Below are 17,787 nucleotides of genomic sequence, written 5' to 3'. Positions count from 1 at the left end.
CTGACAAACGGGTCAACCGGGTTAGGTCGGGTAAATTTTGGGTTTTCAGACTTTGGGTCAGGGCGGGTTATTTCGGGTTCGGGTCATTTTTGGGTCAACTATTATCAAGTTATGTGTGGATAAAATCAATTTGCAACAATAAAAATTCGGGTCAAGTTATTCTGGGTCGGGACAATTCGCGTTCAGGTGTCGAGTTGGGTTAATTTTGCTAGGTCTAGGTCTAGTGACTACTCTTGGATAACACCGTGTATTTATTTATTTTTTATTTTTTTGGCAACAGTAAATGAAGGCTTTTACATTCTCATGGCCTGACGGGCAAGGCTATCTATGCGCTATTTGATTAAGATGTCTAGGAATAAAACTAAAGTTTACACAATGAAAATGAACCTGTTCCGGGTGTAATTCCGGAGCAGGATTTATGACCACTTAAGCTTGTAGAATGACGTTGTTGGCTTGTCTCTTCCTTTCGCTCTCTCCTAGAAAGATGAACAAACTGAGGGCTCGGCTTGGTACCGAGCGTACTCACTCCGACACTCAAGTCAGTAAACTTAAAGAGATAAGTTGTGTGTTAACTTGGCAAAGTATATTGTAGAGAGATAAGAGAGTTTATACCAGATTATTAGGTGTTTTTCGAATAGTTTTGGGATCCTTTTCTCAATGAGAGAAGTGGAGTATTTATAGGCTTTCACCTTTTGTCACGTAGTGGTAGTGGCCAAGTGGCTAGCAGGTGAAAAGACTATCTTACCCTCGGCCGAGGGACCCATGCCGGGCCGGCAGGCCTGGTTGACTCCATGCCGAGGGGACTGGATGTGAGTACGCGGATATGCCTCTCAGTCGGCTAGTTGCCGAGACCGAGACCCAAGTGACAGGCCGACAAGCTATGTCGGTTAGGCTGTTAATACGTTGACTTGCTGTCTTTTATCTTTGACCTTGCTCAATGTGTTGACTCGGTCAGCGGGTGCAGAATATGCCCCATCAGAACCCAAATACTTTTTAAATCATCAAGGATTCCCTTGATAATATGGTTTTCCTTCTCCAATCCAGCTATTTGATTGATCAGCTTTAGGCAATCCGTCGCAACCTCCAGATGAAGTTCGCCCCTATTTCTTGCCCATTTTAATCCTTCTCATTGATATGCTTTTTATTTGTATTAGCTTCGCAAGTGTACGAATGGACGTTGTAGCTTGCAAAGGTCGAACCCTAGGGACGGAATTATGGTTCTAAGATCACTTGTTTAAACTACTAGTTTAGCTCGAATAAGAGAAAAAGGGTTGGTTTAAATTAACTATGAAACTAGAAAAAGAGCAACAAAAGAAAGTGATTAAGAGCTTAAGATGACAAAGACAATGGTTAAGGGACTAGGATAGATTAAAATTTTGATTAAGCTATTATAAGAAGTAATTAATGATTGATTAAGAAAAGATTAAAATTTTGATTAAGGGTTTGCATAAGGTTAAGGAAATGATTTCAGATCTAGGGTATGTATTTACAAATGATTAGGGAAGGGGTATTTATACTATCCCATTGGATTAGACCTAAGGAGGAAATAAAGCCCATCTCGCGTGTTTTGGTCTCTGTGCCGGTCAACCGGCTGCCGGCCTCCCTGCTGACAACGAGTTCTTCTTCAAAATGTGTAGGAATTGGCTTGGGTGTGTTCCCTACCGCCTACCGGTGGACCGGCTGTCGGCCTGCCGGCAGAGAACACCTATTGCTGAGTTTCTCAATTCATTAGCTTTGTGATGCGTGTGCCGGCGGACCGGCTGCCGGGGTGCCAACCGGCAGCGAGATCTTCCTCCTTTTTTTTTCTTCAATTCTCTCCTTAATTTGTCTTAAGGCATAGGACAAGGTTCCCTGCCGGTGGGCCGGCTGCCGGTAGAGAACCCTTCTTCAGTATTCCTCCTTTCTTCTCACCAGGTTGTGTTCCCTGCCGGTGGACCGGCTGCCGGCCTGCCGACAGAGAACACTACTTCAATATCTTAGCCTTCTTTTCCTCATGCTTAGTCATCGAACCGCCTCACATGCCCCGATTTCTCTATTACCACCTCAAATCCTGCAAGAGGGGTATAAAATCATAGATACGGGTATCGGGCGCAAAATGCAAGGTAAGGCGTACAAAACCGACTCGATAGGAGTCGGAATACATGAAAGAAGAAGGGAAATTTGGTGCAAATAAATCATATATCACCCATACTCCCAACGCTTCCGCCTGCAAGGCCGATTCCGCGCTCAGTTTACTACTACCTCTAGCAATCTCCATCCCCAAGTTATTGTAAGCCACCCATCCGCAAACTGCATCAAAGTTTCTTTCCCAGCTCGCATCCACTTTTAATCTTGTACCCCTACATTGGCTAGGCATTCCAATAACAAAAGTAGGATGTCCTTCGCGTAGAGCCATCAAGCCATTCTCCAGGGCATTAAACCCCAACTCTTGGATACTTTGTCTTTTTATCCTCCTTTTCCTGTTTTAAACCTTTCAAGCTTACCTCCACACTCACAGAAAGAGACCTGAAAAGTGTCATAGGATCCACTGTCACTCCCTTAAAGATGATATTATTCCTTAACAGCCAGATCCCCTATTCCCCCATAGTGTAGCCATGAATTTGAGGACCCTCTTCTCTCCTTCCTCAAGGTTCGACGGGAAGCGTATCCAGTTAGTTATCCAATCACCGTGTATTAAGAAGATAGTGGCCATAATATTCTGTTTGGACGACTTGAATGAAACTGATATTTTTTTACCCGACGAATACCAAGTAAACAATTATGCTTTTTTTGTTGGGACATGCTAAATCTTGCGCACAAATTTACTCAATCCCGCGCATTTTTCCCCGTTATTTCGTATATACCCCTCTCATTTTTCACCCACCAAGAGCGAAACAAGAGAGAATTAAAACCCCTAGAAATCCCCGAAAATAAAAACCACAAGAGAGAAACAAGAGAGAATTAATCACACGTTTTTCCAAAAAAAGGTTAAGATTATCGATTTTGCTACCCAAAAATTAGATTGTAAAATTATTAAATGTAATACTTTAACATAAGTATAAAACATGAGAAAAATTTGCTAGGACAAAATTTATTTCTAGTGTGTATAAGAATCAAGGTACACTAACAAATAACAATTAATGTTCAAGTGGTTGGATGTATTTAGCCGGATCAACTGATCAAGTATGTAAATGACTATGACCGAAACTTGTAAATATACTTTCAAAACCTACATCGACACACAATAAAATCATAACACGGGTTTCATGATCGCAATTTAACGAATCAATAAGTCTTGCTTGTGACCTCTCACAAGTCTCCTCCCATTTGCTTCCCCACTTCTCTCCTACTTGCAGTCAGTGACGGAGCCAGGATTTGAACTTAGAGAGGGCGGACGACTAATTTCATAAGGTACATTCGAAAAAAATTCAGAAATTTAACTAAAAACTTCGAAAATTTCACCCGTCGGGGGCGACCGCCTTTGTTAGCCCCCTAATTCCACCCCTGCTTGCAGTTGGTGAGAGATTACAAGTTTATGACGAAAAATATTAATTGCACAATAATTTATGTACTCCCTCTACATTTTAATGTTCTTCCCATTTCTCCATTATATGTGACTAGTATTATAATGAAATGGAAAGAACATAGAAATGTGGAGGGAGTACATATGATGATTGATAGGAGATGAAAGGGAAGGATGAGAATTGAAGCAGCAGACAGGTGTCAGAATGAGAGTGATATCCTCAGTCCGTCAGTCGTGCCCACATGACGAGATCAGTAATATGCGAGGCCTAAGCGTGGAGAACACAGTCAATAAACAAACAAACTAATCCTATGCCAAGTGTAGTATCATACGATAATACAAATAGTACTTAAATTATTTTGGGATATTCTATGTTGTACCTTTGATTTTTTCGGTTTTCTATGTTGTATTCATTCTTTTTTTATATTCTACATTGTACCCCTAAACTCTTTACTTATTTCTCTATCATGACCTCGTTTAACTCTCTATTAACTTTATCACTATCAAACAACCTTACTTTGACCTATATTCTAACTTATTAATGTTGTATCACCATCCTATATGAGAAATGACCTCATAAATCACTTCTAATAAGCACAAACAATTACTAAAAACATCTGTTATAATTCATGAAATGATAATAGAGATTTGATGAACTTTAAGTTAGATTTGTATACTATTTGGTGAGTTAATGAGTAATTCAACGAACTAAGAAGTAATTAAATTATCGAGTAATTGAAATGGTAAATAGACGATTTAACATATCAATTAAGAAACTAAGTTAGCAAACGCAATAAATAATGTCATGGTATACACTAATGTATGGAATTCAGGGGTATACCATATAATTTCAAAAAAGTAAGGGTATAACATAAAATACCGAAAAATTCAAGGGTACACTATATAATATCCCAATCATTTTATTCTAAAACGGATATGACCATCTTAGTCAGTAAACAAACAAATCAGTCGCAGTCAGTTACAAACATGAGGACCAGTACTCCTACTATACAATTACACCATTCACTTTACAAACCTCAATGATTTACATCTGAGATCCCACTACAAAATTCAACCTCACAACAACTTCGTAAACAAATATCTAAAAATGGGAGAAAGAGAAGAAGACACGTACAGTACGGCCACCAACGGCAAACCTCAATACGAAGAACAAGACACGCGTGATCATTTCATTGGTGGATATGATGAGAGTTTATACGACGCCGTTTCAGATCTTCTCAGGCCGATATTCTTCCCTGATGATAAGAATTCGGGGTCCATATTTCGTCGGACGAAATATTCGTTTAGAGAGAATCTTCCGAAACTGAGAGATGCTTCTAAGAATTCTGGGTGTAAGCTTGTTAAGTGGGCCCGTAATGGTAGTCCGCTTCGTTTGCTCCTTGTCGTCTCTGTATGTCCTCTTTCGAAGTACTACTAATCTTTATTGTTATTTGTTACGATCATTTGTTTACCTTTGTTTTTGACTAAAAAGAGAGCAGCGGATTGTTTGTAGATATTGTTAATAGTTGACCGTTAGATCAAAATGCGAGATGAAATCGTTTTTAAATAGAAAGTTATGTAAATGAATGAGGTACCTGAAAATTGGAATAGGTAAATAAATGATCGGAATAGATGTGGAGTAAATGATGAAACAAAGAGAGAGGAGCGGATCATTTGTCGCTGACTGGAATGGAAATCGTTTTTGAGATAGAAAGTTATACTCCCTCCGTCCCGGTCATTTGTTGTCCTTTTTCATTTTGGGTGTCTCAGTCATTTGTTGTCCTAAAACAAAAGGACAACAAATGACTGGGACGGAGGGAGTATAAATGAACGAGACACCTTAAATGGATTAGGTAAAGACATGATCGGAATAGATGGAGTAAATGATACGGAGTACTCACTAGTTAATTAAGTAAAAAATTATTCGATATGTTGACAATAAATTGGCTTGTCGATCTAATGATAGATTACAACAACAACAACAACATCAGAGCCTTAATCCCAAAATGATTTGGAGTCGGGTGACATGAATCATCCTTTAGAACCGTGCATGGGTGAACGCACTCCTCAAAATGCGAACAAAATAGGAAAGGAAAAATGAACAACAAAAGGGAGAGTGAAACATAATAGGATCTAATGGTAGATTAGAGCACCAAAAAGTCACCTTATATTTCCCTAGGTAGAAATGTAGAATGCAGTGAATTCTATTATTAGATGATGGAAAATAAAGTTTAGGGGTACACTTAGTGATAATGACAATAATTAGGGGTACCATGTATGTTTTAAAAAGTGTAGGGGTACTATGTAGAAAGTCGAAAAATTAAGGGGTACCATGTAGAATATCCCTTTTTGTAATGATGAGAGAACTTGCAGCCGCTAGCTATTGACCAGGCTTGAAGTTTATAAGGTATAGTCTCATGCCATAAATAACCCCCACACAGGATCGCTGTTGGATTATAGTGCATGTTTTCACCCCTCACTAATATACACTGTGAATGCTGATTATTATCTTTACTCTGCCGTGGTCACTCTGTCGTATTGTAGCTGTTCATCTTCTCATCTTTACTTTTGCTTCTTCTCCTGCAGGTTGGGACAATTACCCTTCTGACTTTGACCGGAATCCTGGTGTTTTTGCTGTTCTTGGCAGCTGCGACTACCAATGCTGTCATCCTATCACTTTTCGTGTCTTTAGCAGCTGCTGGTGGCTGTTTGGCTATTTTCTTTGCTTGCCTGGCAGCAATATACATTGGGGCATTATCACTTGCTGTTTTCGTGATCTCGTCTGTGACAATATCAGCAATTATTACTTCTCTGATAGTTACAGGTGACCACCTTGAATCCTCTCTTTCATTATTTACAGCCAGTCATACCGTGAATGCTGGCTCAGTCATTTTACTAATATGTTGAATTCACTGCATTTGCTTTTGGATCAAAGTCTTGGGACATGAGAAATATGTCGGAGAAGAATGGAGCCACTCACATGGAAGTGGCTTTGTGGGTTATTAGAACTCGTAATCAGATTTGACTGTTCCAAAAAGGAAATCGTAGTGAACATAAATGAATAATGAGGGCAATTAGAACTCGTACTCAGAGCTACTGTATTAGTTACAGAATGTTGGTCTTGAATCTCGATTTCGCTGGAACTCACTATCAGAGTATCAGGGCTATTCTTTTCGTTTAGAATGAAACTCCTTAAAAGGAGAAAAGAATAGGTGGACTATTTCTTGATGGCAAGTTATAAAGGGCGGCCATGGATATGACATTACACTATCTTGTTGCTATTCTTTTGGCAAAGGATAGACGAGAAGAAACATAATAAGCATGTGTTAACTTAAAATGATTTATTTTAGAATAAGAAAATCAACATAACAGAAAGAAACTGACTTGTTAACATATAGAACCTCTGTTGCTTGTAAACGTTATGCTGTCTGTCAGAGGGCTGCTTGAAGTGTTTCTTCTGCAGGTTCCATGATCTGCTAAATTGCAAGTAACTGTTCAAGTAATTCTGTTGGCATGTCGGCCTTAATAAGGACTCTAAATATATATCGAATGGAGTAGCGTTTCGTTTAAAATATTTGGGTTAAAGTTTTTGAGCAATGTTGTTCTTTTATTTGTCGTCCTAATTATTTCTCTTTACTTTAACCTTTTTCACTCTTCTATTGCAATACATATTTGTACCTCTTTAAATTTGTTTTATGTCTTTTGTCCTATTGAATATTTAGGGTTTTCGTAACTGAATTGCTACCAATTTGGTACTATCTCTTTCAGGTTGGATTGGATTCTTTTGGATTCTCTGGGTGACCATGAGGAAAAGTGCTGGCATTGCAAAGAACTCGGTCAGTTACACAGGGTCTGCACTTTCAGCTTGGCGTGGACAGCGACACCACCACGACTGAAGCGTAATCTGAGACTCCCTAGCTTCATCCCAAATTTATTCTCCATCTGACTTTGATGGCAAATGATGTTGACTTGGACCAATATTTTCTCTGAAAATTGAGTTGTACGAGTAATTAGAAATAAGAGTAGTATTGATAAAATCAAACAGACAAATGTTCTTTTATCTCGACATCAATTTGGAGAAATTAGGGTCGAAGTTGACATTATATTACCACTAGTCAGATTTGGGACAATAAATTTGGGAGGGAGTTCGAGAAAGCCTATGGCCCTTGTTTGTGCATCATAGCGAAATAATATTGTACGTGTCGTTCGTTGCATACTTGGTTGGTTGGTGACTACTGCTTCTGGAAACATTTTGTGGCTATTGTAAGTTCTAAAGTTGTACTATATTTCTATGCTACCTTCTTGAATATGTATGGATTGTCGAGTTATGCTTAAGCAATGTAAATGCGAGACTCGAGTTGTATTTGTAACTGGGATCTCAATGTTTGCATAAACCAAGTTACATTTTCAGCTCCATCTCCAAGAAGTTAATTTACATCAGTATTTGAATAATGTTGTCCGTGTAATCCTTTTTGTAACAGAATCCTATTTCGAGTCATTTATTTACTTTTGCTTAAATCTTCTCCACAAGAAAAAAAAAAAGTAATGTAAACAATTGAGAGAGGCGTAGCAGCACTTACGCCCTCTATTCCATTTATTACATATTTGGATTTTGCAAACAAATTGTAATTGTATTATTATTATTAAACGCAGTTTGGTTTCAGAACATAAGTTATGCCCGAGGCTAGGATAAAAGAAAATATAAAATCATACATACAAAAAAACACATCTTGCACAAATGATTAAATATATCATTCCGACGAAAATAATAAGCATTTTATCCGAGCTTTTTATGAGCTCATAAAAATTGATGTGTTGATTTTAATATTAAGACTTAAGAGGCAATGGCCCTGCTAAATTAAGCAAAGACAAAATTTGCTGGCTAAGTTAGACTCTCACTGTCTAGTCTTGAAGTACCTTAAAAGGGAAGACACAGATCAAAATGAGGGGTGCTCGGCTTTGCGAGCTTGAACAGTCTTTCTTTCCCTTCCTTTTCATTTACCCACAGGCCTCAATCTTCCCAAAACAGTTTGAGGGAGAGTTAAAGCCTTGAATCATACACAAATTTAGTGCCTCTGAAGGCAACTCAAACAGTTTGATTTGTATTTGAATATGAATTGAGATACGACATCACAAGATCTGCGGCTTTGTAGCCAGAGGCTAAGGCCTTCCCTACAGAAAGTCCATCCTTGTGGTTACCTGAGCAAAAACAACCATCGCACAAAAAAAAAAAATTAGAAAGCAATAGAACATACACTAAAACTTTGAGAGACGGTCTTTCAATAAGTTACTGAACTAATCTATGTTACTGAGAATGAAATAGAGGAAGTGATCCGGAAACTCCTGCATGTAATAGTTTAAGGGTTGATGGCATCATGCAGGCATGAACTAATCTATGTTACTGAGAATTGGTAAGAACAATTCGACGTTGGGACACATCCGAGTGTTAGACTCGGCAACTTTCCAAAAGGAAAACGAACGAGCTTGCGCCACTACGAAACCCAGTACCACCATACTCGGGTAAAATATGATGCTAATCCCCCTTATACTAAAAGAATAAGAGATCACCCAAATTTCAAATTAATAATAATAATAATAAAATTTTACAATTAAATTTCAAATTGAGTTAAATATCAGTTGTATAATTGTTATTTTCTTTAATATTCCTATCTAAAAAACCGCGCATTCGCGCGGGACCTATACTAGTATATGACCCTTACATTGGAACTTGTAAGTATACTATTCTATGGAAGTATGGTGGTACCGAAGCTCAAAACCACCCTTGCACTTTCAGCAGTCAGCACAAAACTTCCATGTTTTTAGCCTAAAATGAAGCGCCCAATTGTTACACCCATGTGCAGGTGTTGAGTGTCTGACAAGGGTACGTAACATGGGGGCATGACTAGCACACACAATGATAACAACAATAAAGTTTCAGAACCTATGTATGGTGGTATGGCAAAGCAATGTTTTCAATATATTTAAATGGGATGCAAAATGCATTTGAATATATGAACATGTAGAAAATAACATCACCTGCATAGAAAAAGCCAGGCAGATCATTTTCCATCTTTGCTATAGCCATCTTAACAGATTCGTAATTTTGCCCATATCGAGGGAATGCCTTGCTCCAATAAACATGACTGCACAATAGCATAGTACTCGGTTTTAAAAGGATACCGATACTTGGAAGGATAGACAATGTAAACTTGCGAATTATAATCCATACTTGATGAAACTAGGGTCTCCCTTGACGCCTAACAGCTGCTGTAGATCAGAGAGAACTACTTGCTTCAGCTCATCCCTAAACCACAAGAAGAATTAGAATCAGAACGTTTACCAAAATACCAAATAACAAGATAAAAGAGAACCCCAAGAACCATACGTTGTAGCTCTTGCTAGCTCTCTATTTCTGCTTCCTCCAACGAAGGTGGTGTATAGATACTGGTCAGCAGGAGAGCGATCAGGGAACATCATTGACGAAAATAAAGTACCTGTGGGACCCAAGAAACCGTCATTAGGCTTGGACACATGATAATAACAAAACCAGTCAGCTCGGGAAATTACCAAGAGTCTTCAGTCCTTTTTCTTGCTCCTTAGAGGGGATTAGAACTCCAAAACCTTCAAGGGGTCTCTCCACATTTGCCTTCTTAAATGCTGTGACTATAATAGAGACGGGTAGATAGTCTACCTGTTATGACGGATAGAAACATCAGAATTCACAGCACACCGCCATTTATTAACATACGATATTTTACAGTATTAACAAAACAGACTAACAAATTCATGTAGAACAATCAGAAAGAAAGTCCTAGAAAAATAAAAATAGAGAGATCATCACATTACAACAAAACCCAGCATAACAAATCACAGTATAGGAGATAGAAACCTTCAAATTCATATAACCAATAAGAAGGAAAGTTCTTAGTCATATTGCAAATAAACAAGAAAGACGAGAAGACTACAGAACTTGCACAACACTGAAATTACTTTATATGCCTCAAGACTAAGGAAATGAAGTCAAGTAAAAAAACAGTAAACTACATACCTCTGGGACGAAGTCAAGAGAAAAGGGACTCCCTCCATTCAGAATCTTCATGTCTTTGACGTTTGAAAGTGGAGCCTATTTCAGACAAGTCTTTCATCAGGTGAAAATTTTCTTAAATGACAAAGCGGTCACTTTAAATTTCAGTTACGCCAAAGTACAACTCAATAAACTCATTAAGCCAACTTAGTGTAGTTCAAAGAATTTTCAACGGCACTGTGCAAAGCAGATGTAAGCCATCAGAATCCGATTTCCAGTATAACTCAGGTTTTTATTGAGAAATAGTCATTTTATCAATTTATCTATGTTTGACTGAATAAAAAAATATATCTAAAATTACATGGTAGACCACTGCACCCTCTGTCACACTCACTCCGTGATCATGCAACAGAACACAATTTCAGGGCATTTTAACATTAAGAACGCCGTTTTCAGTGGTACCCATGGTATTAAATCTCGGTCTTTTCACTGTAAATGCGGCGAATACAGCCTCAAATGTGGTCGCGCTTATCTTCATAATCTTGATAACTCGGTAAATCGGTGTAGGGGCCGATATTTATAACCATGGTGACGCTAGAGGTTGACACTAATTATATAGCTCAAGTGCTCATCTGGTTACGATTTGCCCTAGATAAATGGAGATTGCGATTTTGTCCCAGAAATAAAAATTTTTGGTTTGCAATTGCAACTTGGACAGTCATCTAGAAGGTAACGCTCCATACATAGGAAAACTCTAGCCCAAGCACAGCCAAAAGTCTAGCTAAAGGTCTAAATTTCAGTTATACGGTACACAGATAAAATTTCCTTTTAGAATATCTGTCAAAATCAGTAAACTTTGTCAGAGCCAGGTAATGTGATACTAACCGTTACAACCACAGCATCATAAGGTCGATCTTCAATTGATTTGTTTGATAGACAGGATAGTGACCAATTGTTTGAATGCCCCTCATGGCTGTATGATAACGACAGCACCTTACATTTGAGCTTAAGTTCATCTTCACTGAACCTTTCGCAAATTGTATCTACAAGTGTCTGGAGACAATACAACAATCAGCTACCAGAAAATCCCTTGCTAAAAATTTCTGAGCGGCCCGATACAACCAACAAGAAACATAAATATCCCAGCTCAACAGATCGTCTCAAACAAAAAAATATACCACATTATATTACCTGCATTCCACCTTTGAAAGAAAAGGAACCACGTACACGCGTCTTTTTGACAGGTTTCTTTTGTTCACCTGGTTTCGGAGTCAATCTAGACTGAATTGCTCCAGCAATTATAGACCCAAACCTGGTAGGTGAAACATGGTTGCATCAAGCTTTATATGAACGTGTCAACATAAGACACAGGTAGAGAGCAAATTAACTGATTTCAGTAGTCAGTAGCGTACTTGTGAGCTCGCTCAAAAAAAAAAAAAAAAAAAGGAAAAACTACACTTGTATAGTTTGATCATTATTGTTAAGTAGTGCATTGCAGAGGCTCTTTACTCATTGTTGAGTACAACGGATGTGATTTAATTACACAGGACCAGGATGTTAGCAGTGTAGCTTAGTAGTTAATATATATAAGTCTTATTGGCCAATGAATCTATGATCGCCATAACATAAAATCAGGTACCTACATACGATCAAAGAGTGATTGTGATATTATATACTAGTAGATACCTAACTGTAAAATAGTACACCATTGATATGTTATGAACTCGTGATAAATAAAAAGAAGGGCAAATTCTTGTTTCAGACGGACCATTTCCGTCTGAAATAAGACGGACAAATATGTGACCATTTTACGATAAAATGTACTCCGCAAATATTTCTGGATAAAATGTTACTATAAGTTTTTTGTTAAAAAGGTACAACTTTAGTTATAACATTTTATCATTAAGTGATCACTTTCTACTATAAAATGTTGACTTTTGTCGTCTTATGTTAAGACCGTCTCAAGGGAGGCCTACTCAGAAAGAAGAATTACAAGTATGCTAAAAACGAAGTCCTTTATAACAATACCTGTCCTCAATATCCCATAGCTCTGGAAATGAATGACGCATCTGTAAATGGAACAATGAGATGAAAATGAAATGATTTAGCAAAAGAAAGGGAAGGACAGAGAGGCCAACAAAATGAACACCGAACATCACGCATATGCTATTCTGTTAATAAGCGTCAGACCCGTCAGTGCGTCACTGGTCAGAAACTTCCAACTCTTGCCCAAAGAGGGGAAAAGCTTCACAACTTAAACAAACAGATGGAACATAACAAGAAACAACCGAAAGAAAGCTAAGTTAAGTGACAGTAAGCAAACCAGAGACTCAAGCAACATCATCCAACAGAATTTATCACTCCTTATCAGCACTATCCAAATTAATGGTTTCATCATACCAAATAAAATCATGGCGTTGTTAGTCATTCTTACGTCTTGCCCTCATAGTCTTAGGTTTTCATGTACCCCTCACACACCATCATTTCTCCATGCTTCCATTCTCACAATTGCTGCACCACTCTATCTATTTTCACATTCCCAAAATAACAAAAGCGAGTCTCTCACATGTAACATCCCGTTCGCTAATTTAACACATTCAGTAACAGTAAACACGTTGCCACAGCCACACATCCAAAGCAAGCATACCAACCAATGGCAAGTTTACTTTTTGAACATGCTACTTTTTTTCCAAAGCCAAACAGCCTTTAAAAAGAGTATAAAGAGATGGAGACAGGTGTAACTAAACACTTACAGAAATGGTCTTCGGATCTGCAGCACTTGTGCCCCCCACAAAAGGGTCAATTAGATAATCAACAAACTGCACAGAGAGATATTTAAAGGACCATGAGAGGGCAAAAATAAGAATTAAAAATAAACTTTCTTGCACTTGAATGACTCAGGTACAATGCTTATACCTCTTCCCCAAAATGACGACCAAAAAAATCACTAACGCTGCAGAAGAGACCAAACTGTTAAACAAGTAAGTCATGAAAACACACTTTCCTCAAGGAATGTTGTAGAATGCATTTCTCATCAGGCAATGTATAGATACCAGATTTCCAATAATTGCAACTAAATATCCACAGTAAATTGGATCATATACTAGATCCGAAATCCAAATGTATGTTCGTTTGGTAGAAAAAATGCAGAGCTACATACTACATGTCTCAGGAAACCAAAGTAGTACAGCTAATCATAGGATATAGATTTACCTTTCATCCGCTTGCTCATCAGAAACCTTTGCATTATCGCGTCTTCTCCATGAAAATGGTTCACATAATAGTCGAAGCTAAGCAAACAGGGTAAATATAAACATCAGTAAATTACTTTCCTATCCTCCTCAACTCACTAAAAATCTTCATCTGTTAGATAACAACATTTACAGGCAAACACATCTGCTCAAAACTCACTGTCAAGCAAGCTTAAACTTGAAACAACCTTAGATTTTGGGGAAAGGAAATTGCTCGTGAATATGCTGATAGGACCAGAAGGTAACTGTAGAAAAGAATAAGCCACAGTCAATATGCACGGCACAGAATATAATGGCAGTGAAAAAAAAGGAACGAAGACATGACATACCAGCACAGGGAGACCATCCCTAACGACGTATCTTTTGTTTTGTGAAAGTGGCTGTAAGGTATAAAGCAAAAGTAGAAACTTGTCAAGGATAATAAAATGCATCGAGCTTAAGTTTGAACATGGAAACTAAACCAGAGGCAAGGAAGCAACCCTTGAACTGATTGATTTCTGGAGATTAGAAGAGGCAATCCAACGCTTTTAGAAAAAGGGAAATTGTCATTCCCAAAGAGATTGATTACAAGGGAAAGACTTACAAGTTGTTGCTTATCACGGATACCAAGATCATCAAGCAAACTTGTCACCTCGCTCTCACTTTCCGTCTAAACATATAACGAGCAACATATTAATTATCAGGATGCCAATTGCCTAAAAGGAGTCATGAACTTAACTACTCCCTCTGACTCAACCGATTCTTAACGTTTTTTCAACATTCCCCTCACAAGAAAAAAACCCGTCAAGAATCAAGTCAGTCAGAGGGAGTACTTAACAAATAGGTGTATCAAACATTGTACCATAGTATTTGCTCCCTCGTCCCAAATATACCCATTCTTCACAGCACTTCTTATTTTACCACCAGCCCTTTCATCAGCTTCTATCAATGTCACGTTCAAACCATTCGATTTTAGCTTATACGCAGCAGCAAGTCCACTGCAATTCCACATAAACACGATGCCAAACCAATAAACTACAAATTTAATCCTTCATTTTTCCGAGGCACTAAAACAAAAAACCAAATTCTCACAACCCATTGTCTCAACTATAAGGGGTAAAAAGATTCCTGTAAAACTGTGGAGTTAAAGGGGTCCGATGTATGCAGTCTTACCCCATTTCTAGCCACAAATAAAAGACTGTTTTATGATGACCCAAAATGATAATTGCGTCGAAAATTGCACCAAATGAGGTCTCTATTTATAATAAACCATTTTGTTTTACCCCATCATAATCCAAAACCAAAGAATAACGAGTCTTTAAATACCTGACACCGGCACCAATAACAGCAACCCTTTTTGCCGAACCTGAAATTAGAAACCCAGTAAAATCAGAAATATGATCAGAAAAAAAAAACACTATAATTTGCAGAAATGCACAATAATCCCACATCATTTGCGTATAATTGAATGCAAATTATACTGTAAAACCGTGTAATTATACTGTAAATTATACTAATCCATTTGCTAATAAATGAGTTGTCTGTGACCGTCTCATGCAACAATTACTGAAATAAATTGGATAATAAAAAGTTAAGAATGCAACATACTTTGGAGTTTATCTGGGTCAGAAGTGTTGGCCATGGGAATGTTGTAGGTGGTGGAAGAACAAGAAACCAGGTGAGTTGGTGAGAGGAGGGAAGTAGTTAGTGATAGCATAGTCATATTGTGTCATAAATCTAGTTGATTTTTAGACAATTTTAACTTTTAAGGGTATATTTTCTTTTAGAATTTGGGGGAAATAGGAGGAGATCAAAATAGATAAGCTAAGGGGATAAAGTGCCCAAATGTTTACACTTTCACACTATTTTTGTTGTCTTTTTCTAGAAGTTCTCTACCTCAATACATAGACTTGGGAAAGCTGATCCGACCCGAATGATTCGACCTGATAAGGCTGACCCGAGACATGAAAGTGACCCGAACATGCTTGACCCAAATATGACATGAAATCCGAAATGACCTGACCCGAACCTTGATTGACCCAATGTTGACCCGACCCGAGATAACCCAACCTATAATTGACCCGATTCAAAATGACTTAAAGTGACCTAAAATCCCGAAACGACAAGTACTATCGTATTAAGTACTCCCTCCTATTCATTCATTTTGTCCCTCTTTCCTTATCGAAACTAGTCGGATTTTTGTCCCTCTTTCCTTTTTTGGTAATTTTTGTGTGGTCCAAATTTAATTACATGTGGGGTAGAGTGGAATAGAGTGTTTTGTGTGGTCCAAATTTAATTACATGTGGGGTAGAGTGGAATAGAGTGTTTTGTGTGGTACAAAATCATTTTCTTAATTCTTGTGCAAAATAGAAGGGGGATAAAATGAATGAATAGGAGGGAGTATTTCTTAAACAAAATAATATTAATTAAAGTGTTTTAACCATTATCCCGAAAACGACCTGACCTAAAATACCCCATAACCAAAAGTGACCCGACCCGAAGTGACCCGACAACAGGTCACTCGGAATTGACCCAAAACCCGCCCCAACCCGACCCGAGATGACTCGAACCAAACTGACCTGACCCCATATCCGACCCGATTGACCCATTTGCTGCCTCACATCACACTTTTTATATTTGAGGGGGCATATTCTGCACCCGCTGACCGAGTCAACATATTGAGCAAGGTCAAAGTCAAAAGACAACAAGTCAACGTATTAGACAGCCTAACCGATGCAGCCAGTCGGCCTGTCACTTGGGTTTCTGATAAGGTTTTTTCAGTCGTTGGCCTTAATCAAAGTAAACCTAAACTACTACTAACAAAATAGCTAGCGGTAAGTCAGGGTCGAATCCACAGGGAGGCGGTGATTATCTAGTTTGTTTATATTTAAATCTGTCTTAAAGTAACCAATTATGGGGGTTTGTTTTGTTTGTATGCTAACCAACTAATTGTAAGTAATTTAAAAGGGCAAATAACAATAATATTAAAGGTCTAGGATTTCCGGTTCAATAGGTCAATTATATGGGGTCTATTAATCAATTGCTAGATCTGTCAAGCTGTCTAAGGTCATAAGATCGGTCGACTCTATTATGCCCTTTAGATCGATTCTAACATGCGGTCGCTATAATTAGATACAATCTATTTGATTATCGCAGCCTATATTAATTCTAACCCGGTCGGTGAAAGGATTAATTCGCTACACTAATTAACAACTCAGGCCTAAGTTAATTAACTAGAATAAGAACAATAATCAAACGACAACTTATATGATTTCCCTAGCAATTAATCAATTTCCCCTTTCTAATTAACCTAGATCCCCTTCATCCTAGATGAGGAAATTAGCTACGCATAATAGAAAGAATAACAATAATAGTAATGGAAAACATGATGAACAATAATAAAGATAAACAAGTAATTGAAATAATAATTCAAGAAAGATTAGAACAATACCGTAATTAAAGGCAATAGATCCGAACAATAATTAAACTAAACTAAGTATTTGAGAGAGTTTTCTAAGGTAGCTATATTAAACCTACTGAAAATAAAGCATAAAATAACCTAGGGTACGAGTTTTGGTATTTATAGCAATACATAACCGACTTAAGGAAAGTTGCAGGAATTATAAAACTGGAAGGTTCCTCGATCGAGTCGAGAGTGACTCGATCGAGGCACCAAAGTTCAAGAACACCCAACTCTCGACATTGCGAAATTTAGTTGATTAGGTTGTTTCCTCGATCGAGTCGAGAGTGACTCGATCGAGCATGAAGTTCCTCGATCGAGCCAAGGTTGACTCGATCGAGGCACCAATTTCCTGCTTCGCGCACTGATTTTCAAACGGCCGCCATTTCTTCGTTACTTGTCAGAAACAAGCGATTTTTGTGGCGTTGGAAAGCTAAGAAGATAAGCTTTCACCTCCAATTGGAATCACTTGAAAATATGTTGTAGAACTCGAGATATGGCTCTTCAAAGTAGGCACTTGTAATAAGAAGCTCTTTTCTTCGTGTTTTCTTCTTAACTTCTCTTCCTTCAT

At 38.0% G+C, this 17,787-nt stretch overlaps 2 protein-coding genes across 3 annotated transcripts; one reads left to right on the top strand and one right to left on the bottom strand.

The window, feature by feature from the left end:
- Window positions 1–4,511: 4,511 nt before the first annotated feature.
- Window positions 4,512–7,918, top strand: LOC141622391 (uncharacterized). The gene is made up of 3 exons (XM_074438428.1): window positions 4,512–4,913; window positions 6,089–6,326; window positions 7,271–7,918. Exons 1-3 carry the CDS (start codon window positions 4,611–4,613, stop codon window positions 7,396–7,398), a joined length of 669 nt encoding a protein of 222 aa, XP_074294529.1. The 5' UTR covers window positions 4,512–4,610; the 3' UTR covers window positions 7,399–7,918.
- A 314-nt stretch (window positions 7,919–8,232) lies between these two features.
- Window positions 8,233–15,609, bottom strand: LOC141622390 (protoporphyrinogen oxidase 2-like). 2 transcript variants are annotated; one of them, XR_012532954.1, is made up of 18 exons: window positions 15,365–15,582; window positions 15,083–15,122; window positions 14,619–14,754; window positions 14,361–14,426; window positions 14,107–14,157; window positions 13,966–14,022; window positions 13,740–13,816; window positions 13,443–13,479; window positions 13,280–13,345; window positions 12,555–12,595; window positions 11,718–11,838; window positions 11,412–11,579; window positions 10,551–10,625; window positions 10,070–10,193; window positions 9,888–9,996; window positions 9,732–9,806; window positions 9,206–9,645; window positions 8,233–9,035 (listed from the first exon to the last, which is right to left on the bottom strand). XR_012532954.1 is itself a non-coding variant. In XM_074438427.1 (18 exons), exons 1-18 carry the CDS (start codon window positions 15,477–15,479, stop codon window positions 8,589–8,591), a joined length of 1,578 nt encoding a protein of 525 aa, XP_074294528.1. In that variant the 5' UTR covers window positions 15,480–15,609; the 3' UTR covers window positions 8,233–8,588. The 2 variants fall into 2 exon arrangements, 1 of the variants encoding a protein (XP_074294528.1); XM_074438427.1 differs by having other exon boundaries at window positions 8,233–8,701; window positions 9,539–9,645; window positions 15,365–15,609.
- Window positions 15,610–17,787: the final 2,178 nt, after the last annotated feature.

This window comes from Silene latifolia, chromosome X, assembly GCF_048544455.1.
Source record: "Silene latifolia isolate original U9 population chromosome X, ASM4854445v1, whole genome shotgun sequence".
In the NCBI taxonomy this organism is placed as follows: domain Eukaryota; kingdom Viridiplantae; phylum Streptophyta; class Magnoliopsida; order Caryophyllales; family Caryophyllaceae; genus Silene; species Silene latifolia.
The sequence above is the reverse complement of the archived record's forward strand: the minus strand, read 5'-3'. Positions and strand labels throughout refer to the sequence as shown.

Bases quoted from the DNA above. Each gene is read 5' to 3' on its own strand.
- LOC141622390 (XM_074438427.1), bottom strand. From the start codon at position 15,479: ATGACTATGCTATCACTAACTACTTCCCTCCTCTCACCAACTCACCTG. The intron at 14,427-14,618 runs GTACAATGTTTG...TTATATGTTTAG, and splicing joins ACGAGGGAGCAAATACTATG to ACGGAAAGTGAGAGCGAGGT. The intron at 11,839-12,554 runs GTATTGTTATAA...TTCACCTACCAG, and splicing joins CTATGGGATATTGAGGACAG to GTTTGGGTCTATAATTGCTG.
- LOC141622391 (XM_074438428.1), top strand. From the start codon at position 4,611: ATGGGAGAAAGAGAAGAAGACACGTACAGTACGGCCACCAACGGCAAA. The intron at 4,914-6,088 runs GTATGTCCTCTT...CTTCTCCTGCAG, and splicing joins GTTTGCTCCTTGTCGTCTCT to GTTGGGACAATTACCCTTCT. The intron at 6,327-7,270 runs GTGACCACCTTG...TATCTCTTTCAG, and splicing joins TACTTCTCTGATAGTTACAG to GTTGGATTGGATTCTTTTGG.